The 21,439-nt window shown below is 38.1% G+C and overlaps 2 protein-coding genes across 4 annotated transcripts in view; both read left to right on the plus strand.

Moving 5' to 3' along the window:
• slc12a8 (solute carrier family 12 member 8) lies at positions 1 to 17,046 on the plus strand. 3 transcript variants are annotated; one of them, XM_077216547.1, is made up of 14 exons: positions 1 to 78; positions 520 to 594; positions 758 to 904; positions 1,062 to 1,253; positions 1,351 to 1,582; positions 8,617 to 8,730; positions 9,736 to 9,823; positions 10,394 to 10,481; positions 11,198 to 11,344; positions 12,680 to 13,325; positions 13,412 to 13,503; positions 13,601 to 13,718; positions 14,097 to 14,157; positions 15,503 to 17,046. In XM_077216547.1, the coding sequence occupies exons 2-14, from the start codon at positions 553 to 555 to the stop codon at positions 15,672 to 15,674; spliced, it is 2,139 nt and encodes a 712-aa protein (XP_077072662.1). In that variant the 5' UTR covers positions 1 to 78; positions 520 to 552; the 3' UTR covers positions 15,675 to 17,046. The 3 variants fall into 3 exon arrangements, with proteins under 3 accessions (XP_077072662.1, XP_077072663.1, XP_077072664.1); XM_077216548.1 differs by having other exon boundaries at positions 791 to 904; XM_077216549.1 differs by having other exon boundaries at positions 50 to 78; positions 520 to 608.
• heg1 (heart development protein with EGF-like domains 1) overlaps positions 16,244 to 21,439 on the plus strand; it is a 12,047-nt gene continuing 6,851 nt past the window's right edge. The window contains exons 1-2 of the mRNA XM_077216546.1: positions 16,244 to 16,754; positions 18,828 to 20,339. Of these exons, the coding sequence (XP_077072661.1) occupies positions 16,481 to 16,754; positions 18,828 to 20,339 (1,786 nt within the window). The 5' untranslated portion in view covers positions 16,244 to 16,480. The remainder of the gene's footprint in view (positions 16,755 to 18,827; positions 20,340 to 21,439) is intronic.

Consider the following 21,439-nt stretch of genomic DNA (forward strand, 5'->3'; position numbering starts at 1 on the left):
CCCAACTACTCAGGTATGCTCGTGCCTCTCTCACATTCTCCACCTGCTGTTGCATCCGGGAGTAAAGCACCATTACAGGTATGTGTGCGCTATTGTCATTAACCAAGAAATTTACAATTCAACAATGTCACAAAACAGCATATTATCCGTTTACTTAGTGCCGTACGTCTCTGGCGTTTCTTATAGACTTTACAACGAGCCATTACACTGGATAACTTAGTAAAACACAAAGCCAGAATAGGCTACAGTTAGTTTGTCATGTAAACTTCAGTGAACTTCTCATACTTTGTTTGCCTTTTATTTTAATGTTTTAAAGTGTTATTTAAATGCTGAACATGAATTGCCTGTCGATTATTTATAGTTCCCAAGGTGTCACTTATTAACAGACAGCTTTTGTTGGCTTAAATGTATCTAACCTACGTGGCGATCATCGCCTAGTTGGCAAATGTTGTTAAATTGTGTTTGTATTTACAGAACTAAAGTCTTTACTTTACTTTAGGCCTACTTTACTTTCTTCAGATCCAGCCACTGTAATCTTGCCAAAAAGGGATAATGAGTCCTCAAGTTCAAGAATTATTCCATGAAGACGCACAGGTAATATCCAATCTGTAAGTTTTGTCATAAAAATTGAATAAATGGAAAAGTTTGGCTATAATTGGAAAGCCGCACGTTTTGGGACCTACTATTTTTTACACTGGGTGGTGGAATTGACATTAATGGTGACTTGTTTAGATTTGAGTGATACTGGTTTGTGTAGGGTTCACAGAGTAATGCTCAACCTTGGTGGAAGGTGCAGCTCTTCGTCTGGGAACCTGTTCTTTTCGGCACCTGGGATGGAGTCTTCACTACCTGCATGATCAACATTTTTGGGGTGGTGCTCTTTTTACGGACTGGCTGGCTTGTGGTAAGTTATGTTTTATTACAGATTTTGAGATTATTGTTGTGTGTTTTAGAGAATCAATTTTTAAAGAATCTTTTGGAACATATCTCATGTTTTTGCTGCTATTAAATTAGCATCTAATGGAAATGTTACTTGTCTTTTCCCATATGATCATCTTTAGGGTAACACAGGTGTGTTGCTGGGCATGCTTCTGGTGTCCATGGTGGTATTGGTTGCTGTGGTTACAGTGATGTCAGGTATCGGTGTGTGTGACTGTTGCAGTGTGGGTAACGGTGGGGTCTACTCCATGATCTCCACTGTGCTCGGAGGGAGAGTTGGAGGAACTGTGGGACTCTTGTATGTGTTTGGGCAGGTGAGCAGCTCATATCTACATTAATTATATTGCATATACAGTGCGTGATGAGTTTACTGTTTTTAGGTTTGGTGACAGTCATGTGTCTTGTTGGCAGTGTGTGGCTGGAGCGATGTACATCACTGGTTTCGCAGAGTCCATAGCGCAGGTGCTGAGCTTACATAGCGTGTGGGCAGTGAGGGGCATCTCTGTGGCCGTTCTGGTTGGCCTGCTTGGGATTAACCTGGCCGGGGTGAAATGGATAATACGCCTTCAATTGGTTCTGCTGGGGATATTAGCTATGTCTACTCTGGATTTTGTCATCGGGACATTTAGTCATCTAGATCCAGGTAAGCTTTTGTGAATGCCAGTGACATCAGGGGTCATTTGCAATGAGATAAACCAGGAGTATTGAGTTTAATACCTGCTAAATATCTTAAGGTATGGCTAGGTTTTGTGTTTAACCAACACCATAGATCCCCCATTGAGTCTAAGAAAAAAGACTCCAATAAAATAAAATAAATAATCTGCTTAATGATATAATCAGCTTCTAGAACAGTTGTATAAGTTCATGTATATAAACCAAAAAATCTGTATCTAACAGGTATTTTGACTATACCACAGGTTTCCATTTAATAGAGTACTGCTTTAAGAAGAGATTATTGCCCTGCAGTGTTGTTTTCACAGAGCCTACTAAACAGTGCCCGCCTTTCTTATATTGACATTTCTTTCTTTTCATGTTTCCTGGCAAACCTGCCAGACAAGTTCAAACCATTTTATGCTGGACCAAATCTGGAGTGTCCAAAATGTTTTTGTCATTTACCAGCATACATTTTTCTTATTTATATTATTCTCTTGTTTCGCAAGTTCTTATTTCTACCTTTTTATGTGTGCTATGCATTTATTGGGGTAGCTGAAAAGTTGTTGAATGCAGCTCGCAGGTGACAGAATATATACACTACTGTTCAAATGTTTGGGAACGTGACAGTGAAGAATTTCTGTTTTTAAATAGAAACTACTTTTGAAAAAAAAAGTATCAAAGTGTCATATTAAGCAGCACAACTGTTTTTAACATTTACAATAAAAAGAAATGGTTCTTCAGCACAGGAATAAATTAGATTTTAAAAAAAATATATATTTTTATATTTAATTTTTTAATATTACACAATAGTACTGTATCTTTTTATTAAAGAAATGCAGCCTTGGTGCGCATAAGAGGCTTTTTAAAAAGCATTTAAAATATCTTACCAAGCAAGCTTTTGAACAATAGTGTATTTCTGTTTAAATATTATATGTGACAGTAGATATGTTCTCACCTCAAAGCTCGTTCTTATTCAAAATGTTAATTGGTGCTCAGCCAGTATTTGGCCATTTTGAGATTAATACTTTAGCTGACTAAACGCGTGTACATCTCAATTAAATTATTTAATTGTGTTAATCCAACAATAATGTTGTTCAATAATGCCTATAAATAATAATAATAACAATGCATATACTATAAACTGTATATTTTTGAGTTGATCATACAGAACTCAAATTATGAGTTCACATGTCCTTGCAACAACTGTCCAGTAGGTGTCAGGAAAACATAAATGTGGCCATTTGTCCCAAGACTCAAACAATGCTAGCCTGTGTTTTTTTTGTTGGACATTTGTATTATGATAATGGCAATATACATTTATTTATTATTTATCAGGTTCATAATTTCCATAAAACCATTTAGGCTTGACAAACAGTGCAAGATCTTGCATACCAGCTCCGGGTAGTGATCTGGCATTGACAGTACACGCAGTAAGCTAGTTAGACCTCCAACAGCCCTGAATATTCTGGGAGGTGTACACAAGGCCACTATGGAGTGCAGGGTCTCTTTCTAAAATAAACACAATAATAGAACTTCAATACTAATCATAATATGGAATTTGAAGGAACAAGAAAAGTGAAATTATTTGTTCTCCCATTATGTACTGTCATCTAGTCATCTTTTCCTGGACCTCACAAAGCTAAACTATATATACCGTTAGATGTTAGACGTTGTGTTGCCAAGTTCACATTTCTAAAGCTCTCCCAAGCTACAGTATAATCATAGAAATTCCAGCTCTCTCACGCATTTCATATATTTAGGGCATTTAAATCTGCTTGTACTTAGTTTCATTGCATGAAGTGAGCACATATATGTAAATTGTAAGAGCGGTTAAAATCTCTTTTATAAGACAATCTTGGGGGTATACTTAGTTCAATTTAATATAGGGTTATAATAGCAACTCATCATTCTGCAACAATTTATGTGCGATATCTAATAGTCACTTGCTCTAAGGACAAGTGTGCACTGTGCAGGCATTCCTAGTCCATTGTAATTTTTTATTTTTTTTTGGCTGCCCACTTCAGATGAGGTCAGTATGTACTTTCACACTGGGTTTGCAGGAAATCCATCCCAACTCTTCCTGTTCTCCTGATTACTGACTTCCTGTCCAGAGAGGAGGCAAGACTCTCGGAAAGATGGTGTTCTCACTCTCTCTCTCTACAGAGAAAGTTAGACGTTGTGGTGTAATGGACTGAAATGAGGCATTACCCCTTAACTGCTGCTACTGCCATTTTGCTCTGATCTCTTTTAGGAACTGGACTTGGGCTGCAGTGTGCACTGGCACCGAGATAAGGAGGTGCTGGTTCCTCCATGTTTTTCCAATTAAGCTTTGTGGTTATAAAGTGACCTCACCATTGGCACGACTCCAGGGGGTTGCACGATTTAGGCAGGGCGCCGTATGGGCGGGTTACCTGCCATTGGCAGGAAAAAGGAGCTGCTGTGCAGATGTGTTTACAGTTTGATAATGCTGTTAATCACGTAGTCAAGGCCAGGTGATCAGCACAAGGAAAGCTTCATAACCGTGATGATAAAGAGATCCCAGCGTGTCCATATTTTTGGCATCCTATAACAACAAACAGATTTACTCATTCTTCACCAAAATTATAAAATAAGACAAATAAAATGAGAAAATATGACCCCAACTCTGCCAAAGCAGGTAACCACTGCGATGAAAACTCAAGTTAAGCTCAAGAAGCAGATCAGTTGATTTGTGAATGAATCATTCAGATCAGTTTTGTGAACGTTTTTAAATGATTCATTGAAAAGATCTGACTCTCTTTGTTCATGATTTTTCCATGAATCGTTACTTACTATTATTATTTAGGCCTATTTTTACTGACACAAAGGTATTGTATGACTTACGTACGACGAGTCATATGGACATCATTTATAATACATTTATGGTGCTTTTTGATGTTTTGGAGCCTGAAAGTCCCAATCATCATGTACTTTTGAAAAGAATAGCTAGGATATTTGAAGGATAAAGAAGGAGGTCACATAGTTTTTTTAGGTGGTGAACTATTCCTTTAAGGACTGAAAGGCTGAAGAAAGCTTAGGGGCTGAGCACATATCTTGGTTGTGAAATAATTCTTGGTCAAGGATATGTTTGAATTACACACCCAATCTACCATTGGGCACCAGTGTGCCTAGGCTCATGTAGCAAGAATGAGAGAAGAGTGATGATTTTTTAATACTGCTACCTACTCTTCAATGTTTTGGCAAATCATTTGAAAAAGTTATTGTTGGAAAAGATGAAGAAAATGTGAGCACAATCCTCTAGGGTGTTCATACCATTGCGGTGAAAGCATTTGTGCTAGATTAAAAAAATGAGCACCTCCTAGTTCTGTCCCTTTCCTCCTGCCTGTTACCACACAAGAGGAGATTTCCTACCGAAGACTTGTAGACAGCGTTATTGTTGCAAATTCTGTTGGTGGGAAGATATTGCTTGAATATAACAATTATATTTCATATGAAAAAATGAAGTCCTGCAAGAACTGAATCATTTAACATATATCTCTTTATGGTCATCAGAATTGGCTTTATTTTCACTCGCATAATTAGTTTTATGAAGATATGATTTTTGTGTTTTGTAGGATTTGCTGTGTTTTCTTCAGCTCTAGACTCAAAGACACTCTACTTAAGCGCTCGGTGTTGGACAGGAAACTGACATGCGCTCATAGTTTTAGGTTAAGGGTGTTGACCGGGCTCACCCACATTTTTGGCCTGAGACAAAAGAGCAGGCAGGAAGCAGATCCGAGTTCTTCACTAGCAGCGTCCACATCATCACTTCCTCTTCCAAATCTTTAGATCAGAAGGACTCTCACTATAAATATCCAAACTGCAATCAAATTGCTTAGAAAGGTGGCAGGGAGGACAACAGTAACGCCCCAGCTCTTATCCCACTGTATGGCCTGTTCTTCATGTGTATTTGAAGTATGTTTTTATCTCTGGCACATGCATGAGTCACAATATATGCGAGTTCATTTTTTGGGGTGTTTGACACCACACTGTTACATGTACTAACTTTTAAAAAATTGGGGGTTATTTTTGAAAGTCTCATGCTCACCAAGGCTGCATTTATTTCATTAAAAATGCAGTTAAAAAGTCACTTTTATCAATTTAATGCAATATTGTTGAATAGTGGTATCCATTAATAAAAATCTTACTAACCCTGAACTTTTGAATGGTACTGTAACTGAAGGTTGTTTAGTTAAAGAGATGCAAACTTAACTGTCAAAGTTTTTATTTTTGCACTTGCTCTTCCAAAAACAGCTTAACATAGCTTTTGCTAAGTTCATAAATTAAGGTACTTATGTCAAGATTATTAATATGATGTGATTGTAAGTAGGATGTGTTGTTTTTTTCCTACTTGTATGTTATAATTGGGGTACTTTATGCCCCTGGTTTCACAGACAAGGCTTAAGACTAAAATGCATGTTTGAGCTGTTTTAACTGAAAGCAACTTGCACTGACATATCTTAAAATGTCCATGCCATTGTTTTGTCTCAAGATGCACATCAGTAATGTTTTTTTTCTAAGGCACGTTTATTAAAGCTACTTAAATGTCTTAACTCTACCAATGGCTAATCCTGGCTTAACCTAAACCATGTCTGTGGAACCGGGCCTATATCTGTTATTTCAAAGGCTGCATATACCTAAACTTTGCTTATGCACTTATAGACACACAATAGAGATGATCAGAAAGAGGTTGAGAGACCTCTTTCTCGTGATCATCTGTATTGTGTCTTACTCTCTTTCTAGCTCTCTCTCTTTGTAGCCAAGAAACTGTGAAGAAAAGGACCAGGCAGGGCTTCTGAAAGGGTGGTGACTTCCTTTTGGATAAACATGTCATTAATCCAAGAGAACACATTCTTTCCCATCACAAGATAACCAAGAGGGAAATGGCTCATGCTTTTGCATAGCTAGGGCCCTGTAGATCTCTCTCCGGATTGGCCTTGTCTCCGCAGAGGTGACACCTGTCCCTTCCCCAACCCACCACCAACTTTCTTTCTCCTGTACTCCATTGTAAACTTTTGACTCTCTAATTGACAATGTAATTATCAGCTTCTAAGGCGAGATACACGGTTGTATTGTGTTTTGTCTTGTGCATCCCTGTTGATGTTTGTCCATAGGTCATCTACTAATTGTATATATATTTTTATTTTAAAAAAAAAGAGAGAGAGATTAAAGTACAGGTCCGGCTCAAATTAAAATGATCTACATTTACTCACCCCTGTTCCAAACGAATGACTTTCTTTCGTTACTTGAACTCAAAAATAGATGTTTTGAAGAATGCATGAGGGGCATCAAGATGTTTTCAAATTATTTAAAATGAGACAAACCTAGCATTAAAATTAGGCCAAAAGGACTAGAAATCAAGACTATTTTATTTTATTTTAATTCACCTCAGGAGCAATTTTTATTTTATTTTAAGAACCAAGATTCCCATGGACTTAGACATAGAAAAGTCATGTAAATTAATTAATTAAACTTATTTTACATTTTTTCTTGTTTAATAATAGTTAAAATATCTTTAAAAAAATCCTTATCCTTAATCTTTGTCATGTAAATAACTTACAACTGTAAAAAATAACGTGGCCTTTGAATACTGTTGTGGGCAGTGGGCAGTGGGCAGTAGGGGGTGGGGGGCTTGGAGGTTGAGAACCATTGTTCTAAAGCCATATATTAGATTTGTATAAGGAACAGAAAACTAAATTCTTTGCATTATTTGCTGAAAAAAAAAGTATGTATCTTTGTTAAATATCCATAAATGAGATGAGGGCTGGAGCAAAGAAAAAGATTACTAGTGAAACATTATTTTATTTTGACTGTTCCACAAAATATTGTATGACTCTAGAAGTCATGGAATATAGCCAATGAATCCTACAGACTACGATTATGGTGCTGTTTTTGTCCTTTTTGGAGGACCTTTTTTAGGTGGAATACAGCAACTTGAACAAACATCTTCTTTTATCTTTTGAGACCAATCAAAAAAGAAAGAGATAGTGATTTGGAATGACGTGAGGATGAGTAAATGGTAACAGGTTGTTTTGGGGGTGAACTAACCTATTAAGAGCCATCTACTGTAACTGTGTTATTTACTATATAGTATGTACTGTACGGTATGGTATGAAAGTAATTGGACAAAAGTGTACAAAGTTTGTATAGTTGTGAACAATTATTTGCATTCCATACTTATTTTGTATTACAAACCTTCTGAAATATACACTGTCAGTGCTATCCAGACTTTAATAACTGAGTGAAATCGCACTCTTGTGTGACAGTTCCACAGAATAGTGATATCTCTCAGTACTTTTTACGTAAATGTTCTGCGGCGTCTGTTCTTGGATTGTTTTGTTTGACTGTGAACACACCCAGAGCTTAGTCCAGCATTCCCTCCATCATGTCCTCGGTGCAGAACTATTGAATTTGGCATGTATTCCCAAGAAAAAGGCCAGCCCTTGGTTTGCACGCATCTTGGCGGGGCGTCTGTCCCCCCGGGTTGTTACATAAAGGGTGGTGACGGTCAGCCGCAGACACCTGGGGCTCTGCCTGTGCATGGCTATGGAGTGTAAAACTGTAATATTTCAAACCAGATGTCTGTCTCACAGTACCCCATGGAACCACTGTCTTTGATTTCAGGGTGAAAAGGGTTATTGTATTGGTGTGCGATAAATCAATATTGTATGTCATGGATTGCAGTTTGTGGTCCTGAACAGGGGAATGTTTTCTTGTAAATGTCGTCACCACATGATTCAATCTTGTGTTTTAAGCAGATGCGGAAACATGAATTCTCCATCAGGATGGTTTTCAAAACAAAGATTTTAATTTACAGGAAAGCATTTGTGTGTGTAATGTCTGTTACGTATACTCAATGGAAACTATGGCATTTCAGAGATGAATCTGATTCTTATCATTGTGGATACTTTTTCCATAAAGCACTCAGATATGCTTTAGGCAGACTGAAGGTTGTAATAAACAATCTTTCCTAACATTGTTTTGTGCTGAATATGTTTATTGCAGAGCATGGATTCATTGGTTATTCTGAGGAACTACTACGTAAGAACACCCTTCCAGACTACACAGCTGGCGAGACTTTCTTCACCGTGTTTGGGGTTTTCTTTCCTGCGGCGACAGGTGACTTTACACACATAAACAAGAAAAGCATAACTGTGATATAACAACCACTGATTAAACGATAACATGCTGATATGAGAGAATTTATTTTTGTTAAGTTTAAGCCTGTATAAATTACCTGACTAGCCTCAACTTGCAGCTGTACGTTAATGACTGTGGTTTGATTTTTCTGAATCTCTTTTTCATGTTAAAATTTTTTCATCTCAACACATTTTTGTTGCATAATCAGGTTTCAATCTGAGCCTGCATGGTGTCACTGGATGTGTTTTTTTTTTTTTAGGGCGCGAGCAAGCCGCACCCAAAGTCTGCTTGAAAAAGTGGTCTGGGACAGGCAGAATATATCTATATCTATATCTATATCTATATCTATATCTATATATATATATATATATATATTTAAAAAATATAAAAACCCATTTATACTGTGTGAGAAATACGAAGTGTTATCGTAAAAAGACAACACAATTAAATAATTGTTTCCAAAATTAAATAGTTGGCTTTTATTTAAACAAACTGCTAAAACAAAATCTAGAAAATATTGGAGTTTAAAACTTTTTTTTTAAATAAAACTATATGCAAATGTTATCATGATTTCTGACCAAACTTTAGAGTTTAGCAATATGTCGTTATCCCAACCTACAGTAAAATACTTTCATGACGCTTATGACTTTCCTATTTTCAGAGGCAAAAAAGACTGTAAATATAAACAGACAATTTAAAAATGTAAATGAGATAATGATCTTAAGAAATCCCACTGCATTCTCATCTTGTTTTGCCACACACAATGCAAACCTGCCTCGTGCAAAAGACTGAAAGATTGATTAGGGTCTTGTGTTGCTCAAATGAATTGTTCAGTCGTGATCAAAGTTTCCTTTTCGCTCCTGTTAGAAGTCAGGAAGGTGTTTCAAGTGAGCTCTGATATGTACATCTATCTGCTGTTCAGGTTGTGAATAGCCCCTTGTCTCCAGTCTTGTTTTCACAGTAACCCTCTGTGTGTGTGTGTAGGTGTGATGGCGGGATTCAACATGAGCTCAGATCTCCAGAGGCCCGAGCACAACATCCCCGTGGGAACTCTCGCTGCAGTCTGCATCTCGTATGTGTCCGTCAGCCACAGAAATAATCTTTAATTCTTCCTTTGTTTATCTTTAGCCTCTATTGTATTGACTGTACACATACTTTAGAGCAGGCTCTAGAATGAAAATATGAGAAACAGAATCACAATGAGCCTTCTTTATGCACTGCATAAACAGTGTGTGATACTGTGATGTGATATATATATATGTTTGGGGTTGGTAAGATTAATTTTTTTTAAAAGGAGTCTCTTATGCTCAAGGCTGCATTTAATTGATCAAAAATACAGTTAAAACAGTAATATTGTGAAACATTATTACAAATTTAAAAATGATGTTATTTAAATGTTATTTAACCCTGTGATGGCTAAGCTGAATTTTCAGCATCATTACTCCAGTCTTCAGTGTCACATGATCTTTCAGAAATCATTCTAATATGCTGATTTGCTGCTTAAGAAATGCTTATCATCAATGTTGAAAACAGTTGAGCTGCTTAATATTTTAGGTGGAAATCATGATAGTTCTTGTTAGATATTTTCTCTATAAATAGAATGAATTCAACTCTGAATCGTGTGTATTGTGGGAATCTGCAGGTGGTTCCTGTATCTCGTCTTTGTGTTCTTATTGGGAGCCATTTGCACCAGAGAGGCACTGCGCTATGATTTCTTAATAGCGGAAAAGGTAATCTGATGTTATTGCAGGCTTCAAAGTATGGCCATCTTCCATGGGGTTTTCTACTTATTTAGAATTGTCTCATTGTCTCAGCTGAAAGTGAGACTTGAGAATAACATATTATTCACAGATAAAATGTTATATTTGCATTTATTTTCATGCTTATGTCACTCCTCTCATGTGCTTAACAGAGGCATTTGAGGTCATTCTAAATGCTACAGCTGGTGTAAATGTTTGAATGAGAATGATGCCCAGTTGCGCACTGACCTTGCACATACCCTGTCGTTTGGCCCGATAACCACACAGCTGCCAGTCAACATAGATTACAGTGGACTGCTGAGCTAAGCTACATAGTTTATGAATGTGTAAGCCTGAAGCCTGGTTGTTGCTGACCCACAGCTGTTCCTTAATGTGGGCTGTGGTGTGGGGGTTAACAGTCTACCACAACTACTATCATTACATACAACACAATGCATATAAAATCTTATATTAAATCTACAAAAAGGTGCATTCGTACAGTATAATGCTGTGTTAGAGAAGCTGTGGTTTCATACACATCATACTGTATTATTGTAATTGCCCACTCTCTCATTATGACTTCTGTCAGATTACACATGGTTTCTTTGATTAACAACACATTATAAGCAGTTTTCAGTCTGGCCAAGCGGAACAGAGCTGGGTGGAGCCCAACTCTCTTCCCCTCTGTGTTTGTTTTTTTCCCCCAGGTCTCCTTGGTTGGTTTCCTGTTTTTGCTGGGCCTCTACATCTCCTCACTCGCCTCCTGCATGGGCGGCCTGTACGGTGCACCCAGGATCCTCCAATGTATCGCTCAGGAGAGAGTCATCCCAGCTCTTGGATTTCTTGGAAAAGGGGTGGGTGCTTGTAGGGAGATAACCATATTAATGTGGTTATAATGTGCCTATTTTCAGCATGGGGGATGTTGATAAGTGTGGTTTTCTGCTAAACAATGGTTCATTCTGAAGATTCATCTTATTTAAATGCTAATCAATCTTTTCTGTGAATATAAAACAATGGAAAATCAGAGATATTCATATAGTGAGTTATTTCGGATACTAATAAATTATCAAACAGATTAACTATGCACTTTGGATAGTGAGTGAAATTAAACATTTGTTTTTCATTCCACTTTAATGAATTGTTTATCTCTTTAGCTCATTGAGCAGGTTTACAGACAGGATAAGTTCCTAATTATAGTGTGCCCGAATATGCTCCAAAAATGCGAAGGAATGAATTTGAACAATTGTGGCTTTCAAAAGCACAGCACACCCTTTCCCTCGCCTGAGCTCTGTCTGACCCCTCTCTATGGGCTACAAGCTTTCCCGAGACATCTAGCCCTGAATCAAAGTCCCAGAACAAACGCAGGAAGCACAGATTAGACCAACCCTGGTGGATCTGGAGCTGTGCCAGCCAGTAGCAGTAGCACCCTGATCCCAGAGACTTAATGGGATCTGGGTAATGACTGGTCTGAGGTGACATGAGAGATGTTGTCTTTTTTTGGGATGCTTCCACTCACTTATCACATAACCTGGAGAGTGTGAATGAAATAAGAGTAATGGAGCCAAACTAATAAAGCCCATAATGCAGTCTTGCAATGTTTTTATAAAAGCTTTAATTAAGATTAAAAACTAAAAAAAAAATAAAAAAAAAATGTGAATTAGATGTGATGTTTTAATTAGAATTATACAAAATGTAATTTTTCAACAAAGGTCACTGACTCTATTTGCTTTACACTAAATAAAAGAATGAATATTTTTTTAATATCCAAACTCTGAAACCTAGTTATCAGATTGATACATTCTGTAGATTGATACTGCCTATGTAGATGGCATTTTAAGGTTATACTGTATAGAAATGCTGCCAACACACAAGGTAGACTGCATGATTAGGCTTCCATCTAAGCCCATAATGCATTGCGATTAAAGATGGCGGACATATTTACAAATCATTCAATATAAAATTGATATTTTAACTCAAAATATGTTTGTATTTTTATTTTGTTACAGTATTGCATCTTAGCTTAGCAACATGTTAACAACAACATCTCTTGTAATCAATTGAGTTTCCTATGCTTTCACATAGGAAGTTAGAAGGTAGCTGCCTATGTATGCTGTAGACATTTAACGTAGCTCACTAGGTTTTGGAACAGCCATAGATTTACCTTTCTCCCATTTATTTATGTATTACAGCGAGGGCCCAATAAGACACCTGTGGCTGCCATCTGTCTGACCAGCTTGATCTCCATGGCCTTTATCTTCATTGGCCAGGTCAATGAACTGGCTCCCATTGTCACCATCAACTTCATGCTAACCTATAGCATAATTGATTATTGCTATTTCTGTGTGGTGAAAACCTATGAGCTGCAGGTCCAGCAAAAGAAGATGCTGATCAGGAGGTCGAGCTCCAGAAGATCACTTGTGTCCAGCACTCACCCCCATTATGGCAGCAGTGGAGCCATCAGTGACCCTACGAACGGCACACTGCTGGAGTTCACCAAAGACATGGACCAAATATTTCCATTGACCAGCACAGACACCGCTGAAGAACAGAGAGTGTCTATTCCTGCCTCCAAGGCCCGGGGCAGGAAGTCAAAGATTCCAGCTAAAGAAACGCTGATGAACAGTTTTGGGTTGGACTTAAACAGCAATGGACCATTAGACAAAGGAAAAGATGAGAGGGAGCTGGAACAAGCTGTTGGATTAGATGATGATGGCAGAAGCCAGATAGGACTTATGGAGTCTGACCTTACAGCAGGAGCCAAGAGGAAACAGTCTTTGCCTAATTCTGGCCCAGTTGAACTTGAACAGCTCCCAAGAGAGCAGATAGAGAGGAATGGTAAGTAACTCTCTACAAAACCTTACATAAGTCCTCAATATAGTGATCAAAATCTGTATTTCTCCCTAATTACCTTTTATTCACAGGTTCAGAAACAATTCTTGAAGGATCAGAAATCAGATCAATCCAAGGTTCAGTCTATGACAGATTTTGCAATCACTGGGTTGCATTAATTGGTGTAAGTTCGGCAAAAAATATCCAGTGCTTACTGAAATCAATTCTTCAAATATATAAATATTCAATTGTTTTTTAAAGATGCATTTATCTTTCTTTAGGCATTGTGCTCTTTTTTAATAATGTTTGTCATCCAGTGGATGTACGCCTTGATCAACATTACAGTCGCCCTTATCCTCTTTCTCTACATTGGAACAACAAGCCCAGGTTTGCCAACAGGTAATTGTACCTAACTTTTATTTGATTTGAGTAAACTTTGGAAAATTTAAGAAGTAACCCTATTTGCTCATAATAAACTGCAAGTTGTCTAAACCCTTTGGCTGCTACACACAGCTTATTTCAGCCAAATATGTTCATTTGGGTCTAATGCATTTGTCCATTGGGAATTCATTGTATCGCTGTCATTTGCTATTGCTGCAATCTAATGTGTAAACGTCATCAGAGAAGAGAAATATTTTGATGACAGATTATGAGGGCACAAAAAAAATGATGTGCATGGATGAATCCTTTGTATTAAACACTGCAATGCTTTGATTTTATGGTGACTTTAAATTATTTTTCTTGTCAGAAATATAAAGTTACATTCTCTGCTTACAGGTGCAGCAGCTCGCTTCAGTTTCTTCAGGTGGCTCAAGACCTCGCTACATAATTTGGGGAGGTATGATGTTACATACTCTTGTGTAGGAATTTAGGAAGACTTAATTTTCAACGAAATGTGGTCCTTATTTTTTTGCTTTGTGTGACCAAGAACCACCCACTTAGACACGTTTTTTCATGATGTTTAAGGGCAGGTTTACTGGATACAGATAATACCACAATAATGGCGTGGCATTTCCACTAATAGTTTTATAGAAAAAAAACTGAACATAGTCTTTAAGATCAGAATTTCTGTTCATCCAAAAGAAATAAGTACTAATTATTTCAGACACCCCAGAACACCAATCAGAGTATACCGTTTTGCTTATGGATATCTTGTTAACTTGATACTAGGTGCCTTGAATAAAATATTTTAAATATGTTACTATTTTAATGCCACTGTCCTTAAACTTTGGCAAATCCAGTGATTAATTTTGTGATCCAGTGTGAACAGTGATCCAGTGATTAACTACAAAAACACTATGTAGTTTTTCAAACCTTCATAATATATTTCCAAGACCTTTTTGATGGTACATCGACTTACAATAGGTTAAATGACACGTCTGCCATAGCCTGACGTGGTCTGTATCGCTTTTACTGGCACTATGTAACTTCGGGTTTCGGGTAGTAACCTTAGGACAAAAAGAACTACAAAATTCGACTGCTTTACGGCATACATAGTTTTTCTTTGTTTGTGATGTCTTTCATAAAATCTTGCATCATACTCTACCTTGTCTGTGGCCATTGTTGATTCCAAAGCCGGTATTGGATAAACAGCGAGCGTGCGTGTGTGACCGTAGGCTGCGGTAGGCTACAGTAGGCTACATTATTTACGACAGCAGTAATGGACAATTCCGCTTCCAAACTGTAGGGCGACCGCAGAGGAAAAGTTCCTTGGTGTTGCTTTAAAAGTGCTCTTGTGCACAATTTCATATGGAATTGTAAAAAAAGCCCTGTGTCCCCTTACTTCTGGAAGTTGTGAAGAGCCAGCCACTCATTCATTTTGGGTTGTTCCTTTGTTTGCGATATGCATCATATGGTCAGTGAATAAACTTTTTTTGCCGGCCCGTGGTTGTGACATCTGAGGCTGACACTAAAAGTAGGTGTCACAACAAGATAAATTCAGAGCTATTGTGTTCTTGCTCTTCGGAAAATCTTTAAATGTCTTCTGATTAATGATGCTATTCTTTAGCTTGGCTAGTTCCTCAATTAAAACTGGCAAATTAAACTAAATGAAGCTCTTCTAAACAAATTACTGTTACGTGGGTATGTGGCAAAAATTCAATGTGGATGATGCGCATAGAACTATGGTTATATTATACACAAAACTGAACCTCACTTCACCAATCATTGTCTTCTCTTCTTAGGCGAGATGGGGCCCTTCAGGACCAGATTGTGATGACACCCTCTTTGTCAGCTGTTGGCATGGAGACCAGGCAGCTGACAGAGGAAAATGCAGACTTTGCCCTCCGTGATCGTTACCATCACTCCTCCTTTATCACCACCACAGACAAGATGGTCCATCCTCAGTCCAACTGAGCATGTAACAACTGTGCCCTGCTAACCAGCTGGACTGAAACAGTGGACACATGGGACTAAATAATCTTGACTGATCACTGAACTGAGCATCAATTGTAATACATTTTTTTATTTACTGCATTTGTCAGATAGTACTTGGGTCAGATAGTACTTGGAAGTTTTATTTTCCGGGAAAATCTGAAGGAAGCTAATAATGTTTGTTTGAAAATTGGGAATGTGCAATCAAAGTTTAAGGTTTAATATGCCCTCATTGAGTACATAAGAGAGTAGCAGATAGAAGCATGATGTCCACCCAAACTGGAACGTGCACTCTCCAAATTTTGGAAAAAAAGCAACATTTTTCTAGGTAAGGAAAGAAAACAGAAATCACTCATGTCGCCAGAAAATATTAACTCTCTTTAAAAATAATGTCAGGTTGCATTGTCACTGCTGTGACACTAATTTTCAATGTCTTAATGCATAGAAATGTGTAAAAGTGGGGAGCATATTATTTTTTATAGTGTTAATGCTAACTGGGTTTTGATGGGGAAAAAGAAGAATCCCACCTGAATGTCTGAACCGAATCGAGCAGATTTGTGAGTGCGTGCATCCAGGAATGGGGTGGAAACCGCTCTCGCCTGCCCGAGGGGAGGAGTCACTCACTGCTCCGGTTTCCCACTCACGCTGGCTGAAATAAAACCCTTCTAAACCTCCATCTCCAACTTTAAAACTATTATAAGGAATTTACTAATGGGAAACTGTTAAACGGACTCACTTTCCGATGGTGACCCGGACCACTTTGGCGTTTTATTTATTAGGAATTCTTTATGATGGAAACGTGTGTGGCGAGAAGCGCTCGCCTTGTGGTTTTCACGGTCTTTCTGCTTGTCCTAAATACTGTGATTGCCGAAACTTTATCTACAGACACGGACACCGATAACCCGTTGAGTACTGAAACTTATTTTACCCGAGCAAGTGGTTTAAAACAAACGTCCCCCTGGCCGGGGAGAGAGGCCACTACTACAGCTGTGGATCTACCGAGTGGACCGGGGGAGATGACGGACATTCCCGCCAGTGTGTCCATCACTGGGACGCGAGCGGGTGAGACTTCCACGCGCCTGTGGATGCCCAAAAGTGTTGTCTAGGCAGCTCACTAGGTTCTGCAACAGCCTCGGTCTTTACAGTCTGTGTAAAGTAGATATGACTAAGTTAATTTTTAGGTTGTAAAGCAGTATTGTGTTGAAACAACTTTTGCATTTATAAGAAAGATTACAAAGATTCCACCTCCACTCTGACTTTGCTTATGTGATAAAGACTGAATTGTGTACAGCACAGGAAAACCATTAAATAATATATTTTATATTTACAATAAATGATTAATTTCTCAATGCAATGGATTATTATTATTATTATTATTGAAGTTGCAATAGCCCAGTAGTAAAATTAAAGGTTTTTATTATGCAGCTGAAGCATCAAGTATGAAGTCAAATTAATAAGATTACTTTCACTCCGTTTCCTCAGTTTTTGGAAGAGAATCTCTTTTAATGAATGACCTCCTTGGCTCATGAACATCCTGGTTTCATAAACTGTTCCACTTTCTTGAGCCAATGAATTCTATTCAGTCTGCAGTTGTTGTTTTTTTTTTTTGTGGGTGATTTAATTTAAAATATATTAAAGATTGGTATTTAAAAAAAGTTTTTGCTATCATTAGGGATTGCCGTTGGCCACACCGCTTTCTACAATAGGTATCGGTTTCATTATTGCCCTTTAAAAAAACCCATTTGGATATAACAGTACTTTCCAATGAGCTTTGTAGCCTCAGATCGCATTGAAGACATCAGAGGATTTGCTACCATTATTTCTGTTAATAATCATGCATGTGCCATCGGTTCCAGCCTGGATATCAGTTATGTTGCACACTATTGTAGCTTCATGTTCTGCGAAAAGTTAACCTCTTTTAAAACATCTTTAAAAAATAAAGGGAAGTATACATTTTTGAGTTGAGAGTATGTAATTTGTTTAGCAAGCCAAAAATATCCAGACTTACAACTGTGATTGAGCCCAATTTTTCTTATTTTGCATCAGTCTGCACTGGGTTTGACTAAAAATAACCTGTATTTCACTCCCCTTTTTGATCTCATGCAATATTGTTTAGGGCTACGTTTCCCAAAAGCACGTGAGCCTGTAAATAGCTGTAAAAAGCTTACAGTGCCGTTGGGAAAGCAGATCATGTTAATCTATACTTTCTGCAAAACAGCTTGTAGGCCTGTCTCCATCCCCATCAGTTAGAGCTGACTGGATGGCCTCTGAACATAATGCAAGTTGAAAGATCTTAAGTTGAAAGTTCTCTGTAATGCAAGGTGAAAGAGGCATTATCACTAAGCGAGTCACTTTTTAGAATGTGAAATGACCCAAAATCATAGCTTTCCACACAGCAATCAACTTTGAATCCATCTTGGTCTTCAATAGATCTAAATATTGTGGAAGCATTCATTTCACAATAGCTCATTTAGGTTCAGATGGATTTCTACATACCAGAAGTATAATGATTTTATTTTGTAGCCATGTACAACAGAGCCATGATTGCATTTCCTACTAAGAAACAAAGCTACAAAAGTATGTCTTACTGTTCTTACTGTACATATTTTAAAAGCTCAAATTTAAATGAAAGTGAAAATTTATATTAGAGTATCTGTGTCTGATTTGTTGACCATAAAGGTAATGCTAGGTTAAAAAGGTCAACCTTTTTAAATATGTGTGCATCGAAAAGCATCCTCCTCCAGTCAGCGGTTCACTTGATCATAGTTTTGCCTGTGTATGAACTCCATGCAGGCAGTGACAACGCTGTAATATGGACTTTGCTAGGTCAGCTGAAGGAAGGAAACAGTAGGTCCCAATGGGTCAGATCCCCTCCATATTTAGGGCTCAATCTTTTGTTAGGTTAGACGAGCTTGGCTGCCAATTGTTCTCCACCCAAAATCATTACATCCGCAGTCACTTCTGAAAACATCTCACATAGTTCATAAAGTTTCCCAAGGCTCACACCACATGAAGCGCACCCTAGTGGCCATGCTTCTCAAATTTCCCAATCCTGAATTTCATTATTATTATATGTTTTGATAAATTTTAAATGCATAGTTTCCCATATTTTATTCTTTATTTTTTCCAAACTAGGACATTCTGAAAAACCTTTACTCATCTCTACAAATACAGCAGACTGGGCGACTAGGATGGTATCAGATAAGTCCACTGAAAATCTGCGGTCTGACAAAGAGCTTACCCATAATGCCATAGCCCAATGGGAGGGTTCATCAGTAGCATCGCACAGCATCACCAGCCACCAGCCAGTGACAGAGACACGAACAGTGAGAGACGTTTCCGTGAGAGATGTTGACACCACCGACTCTTTCTCTCGCACTGATATCACCTTCACTTCTACCACCAACCGAGTCGGAGAACGCACACTGCTTTCGGTGATCTCCAACAGCACCTCTGCGTACACGGAAGACTCCAACTCCTCTGTTGCTGGGAGCTTGGAGCAGAGGACATTAGGAGTCACCCAAGACAAGGAGGAAACAGTAGATGTATCTACAGTGTCTGATAAGACTGAGCCCACTTTTGAAGATCATAATACCACCAAAGCAACTCAAGACCATTCTTTGGAGACCGAACGGCCAATGTTGTCCCAAGGCACTGAGTCACAGACAGGACAACCTAGTGTCACAGGACAGACCTTTGAGCTGGTGTCTGATAATGACGATGCAAATTCAACAACCCCTCTCACAGTGATCAATAGAGATGTAGAGGAAACGGATGTCACATCGGTAAGCAGTGGGACGTCTTATACAGAAACTGGTGACTCTGTTTCATCTATCCAACCCTTTACCTCTAGCGAACACACCAATGCCACTAGCACATCCCAACAAAGCCGTGATTCCACAGTAACTTATTCAGTGGATACTGGTGCTTCCACTGAGTTTTCAACCAGATCTGTCAGCTCCACTGGCCCTGGGGAATCCGAAGGGTCTCCAACCCATACAGTGGAGGAGACGACCATTCAGGACCTGACTACTGCACCCCCAGTTCTTGAAGATGTAGCCACCACAGTTGATGACTCGGATTTCAAGTTCCTTTCTAGCCAACCGCCCTTCGTCTCCAAAACCGATCATCAGACAAACACGGAAGTGGGGCCAACATCTGCCACACCAGCAACTCTGAGGACACAGGTTACAGAGGAACCCACTAACAAGGCATCTACCGTCTACAGTTCTACCAACACATTCACTACCATGCCTCCCCCTGTCACCACCCGTCAGCTTCAACCAAGCACCACACCGCAAGCACAATCAGAACACACTACCATTGTTACCACTGATATCGTTCAGATGCTGCGGACGACACCCTCCACAACCCAGCGCCTGCCCACCTCCACTACTGGTGTACCAGAGGCACCCAGCACATCTGATTCTGCTGACGTCACCACCTTGCATATAGAAACTAGCACGGCCACGCCAGGGAACACTACTGCTCATGGTGGACGTGCAACAACCCCTTACAGCAAAAGCACCCCGACCAGGACCACTGTGGCGGTAACCACCAGTAATCACACGGACAGAAGCACCACAGAGATGGGAACCACAACCATGCAGATGCCTTTTAGGTCAACAACGTCAACAATGTCAACAGGTATGTTCGACTTTTGGTATTTATATAGTGATGTGCAACATTCAAATCACCATTTTTGTTGGTATTGCACTGATGCACAGATATTAGAATTCTGTCCCATTACCGATAAATGTCCGATATAAAATGTATATACGGTACCATTCAAAAGTTTGGTGCTTTTTTAAAATATATATTTATTTATATTTATTTATATCAACAAATAATACTATCTAATTCACCAAGGATGCATTAAATTTATATACAGTGTCAGCAAAGACATTTATAATGTTGCAAAAGATTTGTATCTCAAATAAATGTTGTTTTAAACGTTTTATTCATTAAAGAATCATGAAAAAATGTTTCATGATTTTCACAAAAATGATCGAGCAGCACACCATTTTCAACATTGATAATAATGAGAAATGTTTCTTGAGCACCAAATCACAATATTTGAATGATTTCTGAAGGATCATATAATACTGAAGATAATAATAATATTGTAATAAATATGAAATAATATTTCATATTTATTACAATAATCTTTTTATTACTGTTTTTTACTGATTTTTCAGCCTTGGCGAACATAAGAGACTTCTTTTAAAAACATTAAAAAAATCTTACTGGCCCCAAAACAGTTGTGTGCATTTGTCTAAATAAATAAAAAAGTTAAACACTCAACGCTTCAATTGAATTTAGTCATCACAGCATTACAATATACTGTGTGAAAAATGGATATTTGACAGAGATTACATTTAACAGTTTTAATAAATTATTTGTGATTTTAAAATATTAACTTTAAGATAGCGTCAGATGAATTAATGAAAAATAGGAGAAATGAGCATGCACAATTGAATCTACAATATTGGCTGATATATATCCAAATAAGCGTAATTTATCGCATATTGTTTGTGTAACGGACATTAATGATACCTTAAATCATGTTGCTTATCAAGGATAGCTGTGCTATAATTTTTTTTTTTAAATGATTAGATTTAAAGGTATAGTGCACCCAAAAATTAAACTTCTGTCTTCATTTGCTCATCCTCATGTCGTACCAATCCTGTATGACTTTCTGCTGTGGAACAAAAAAAGAAAAGATTCTCAAATGATCTTCTTTCATG

This window comes from Siphateles boraxobius, unplaced genomic scaffold (assembly GCF_051911475.1).
Source record: "Siphateles boraxobius isolate OS27281-9 unplaced genomic scaffold, OSU_SipBor_1 7, whole genome shotgun sequence".
Lineage (NCBI taxonomy): Eukaryota > Metazoa > Chordata > Actinopteri > Cypriniformes > Leuciscidae > Siphateles > Siphateles boraxobius.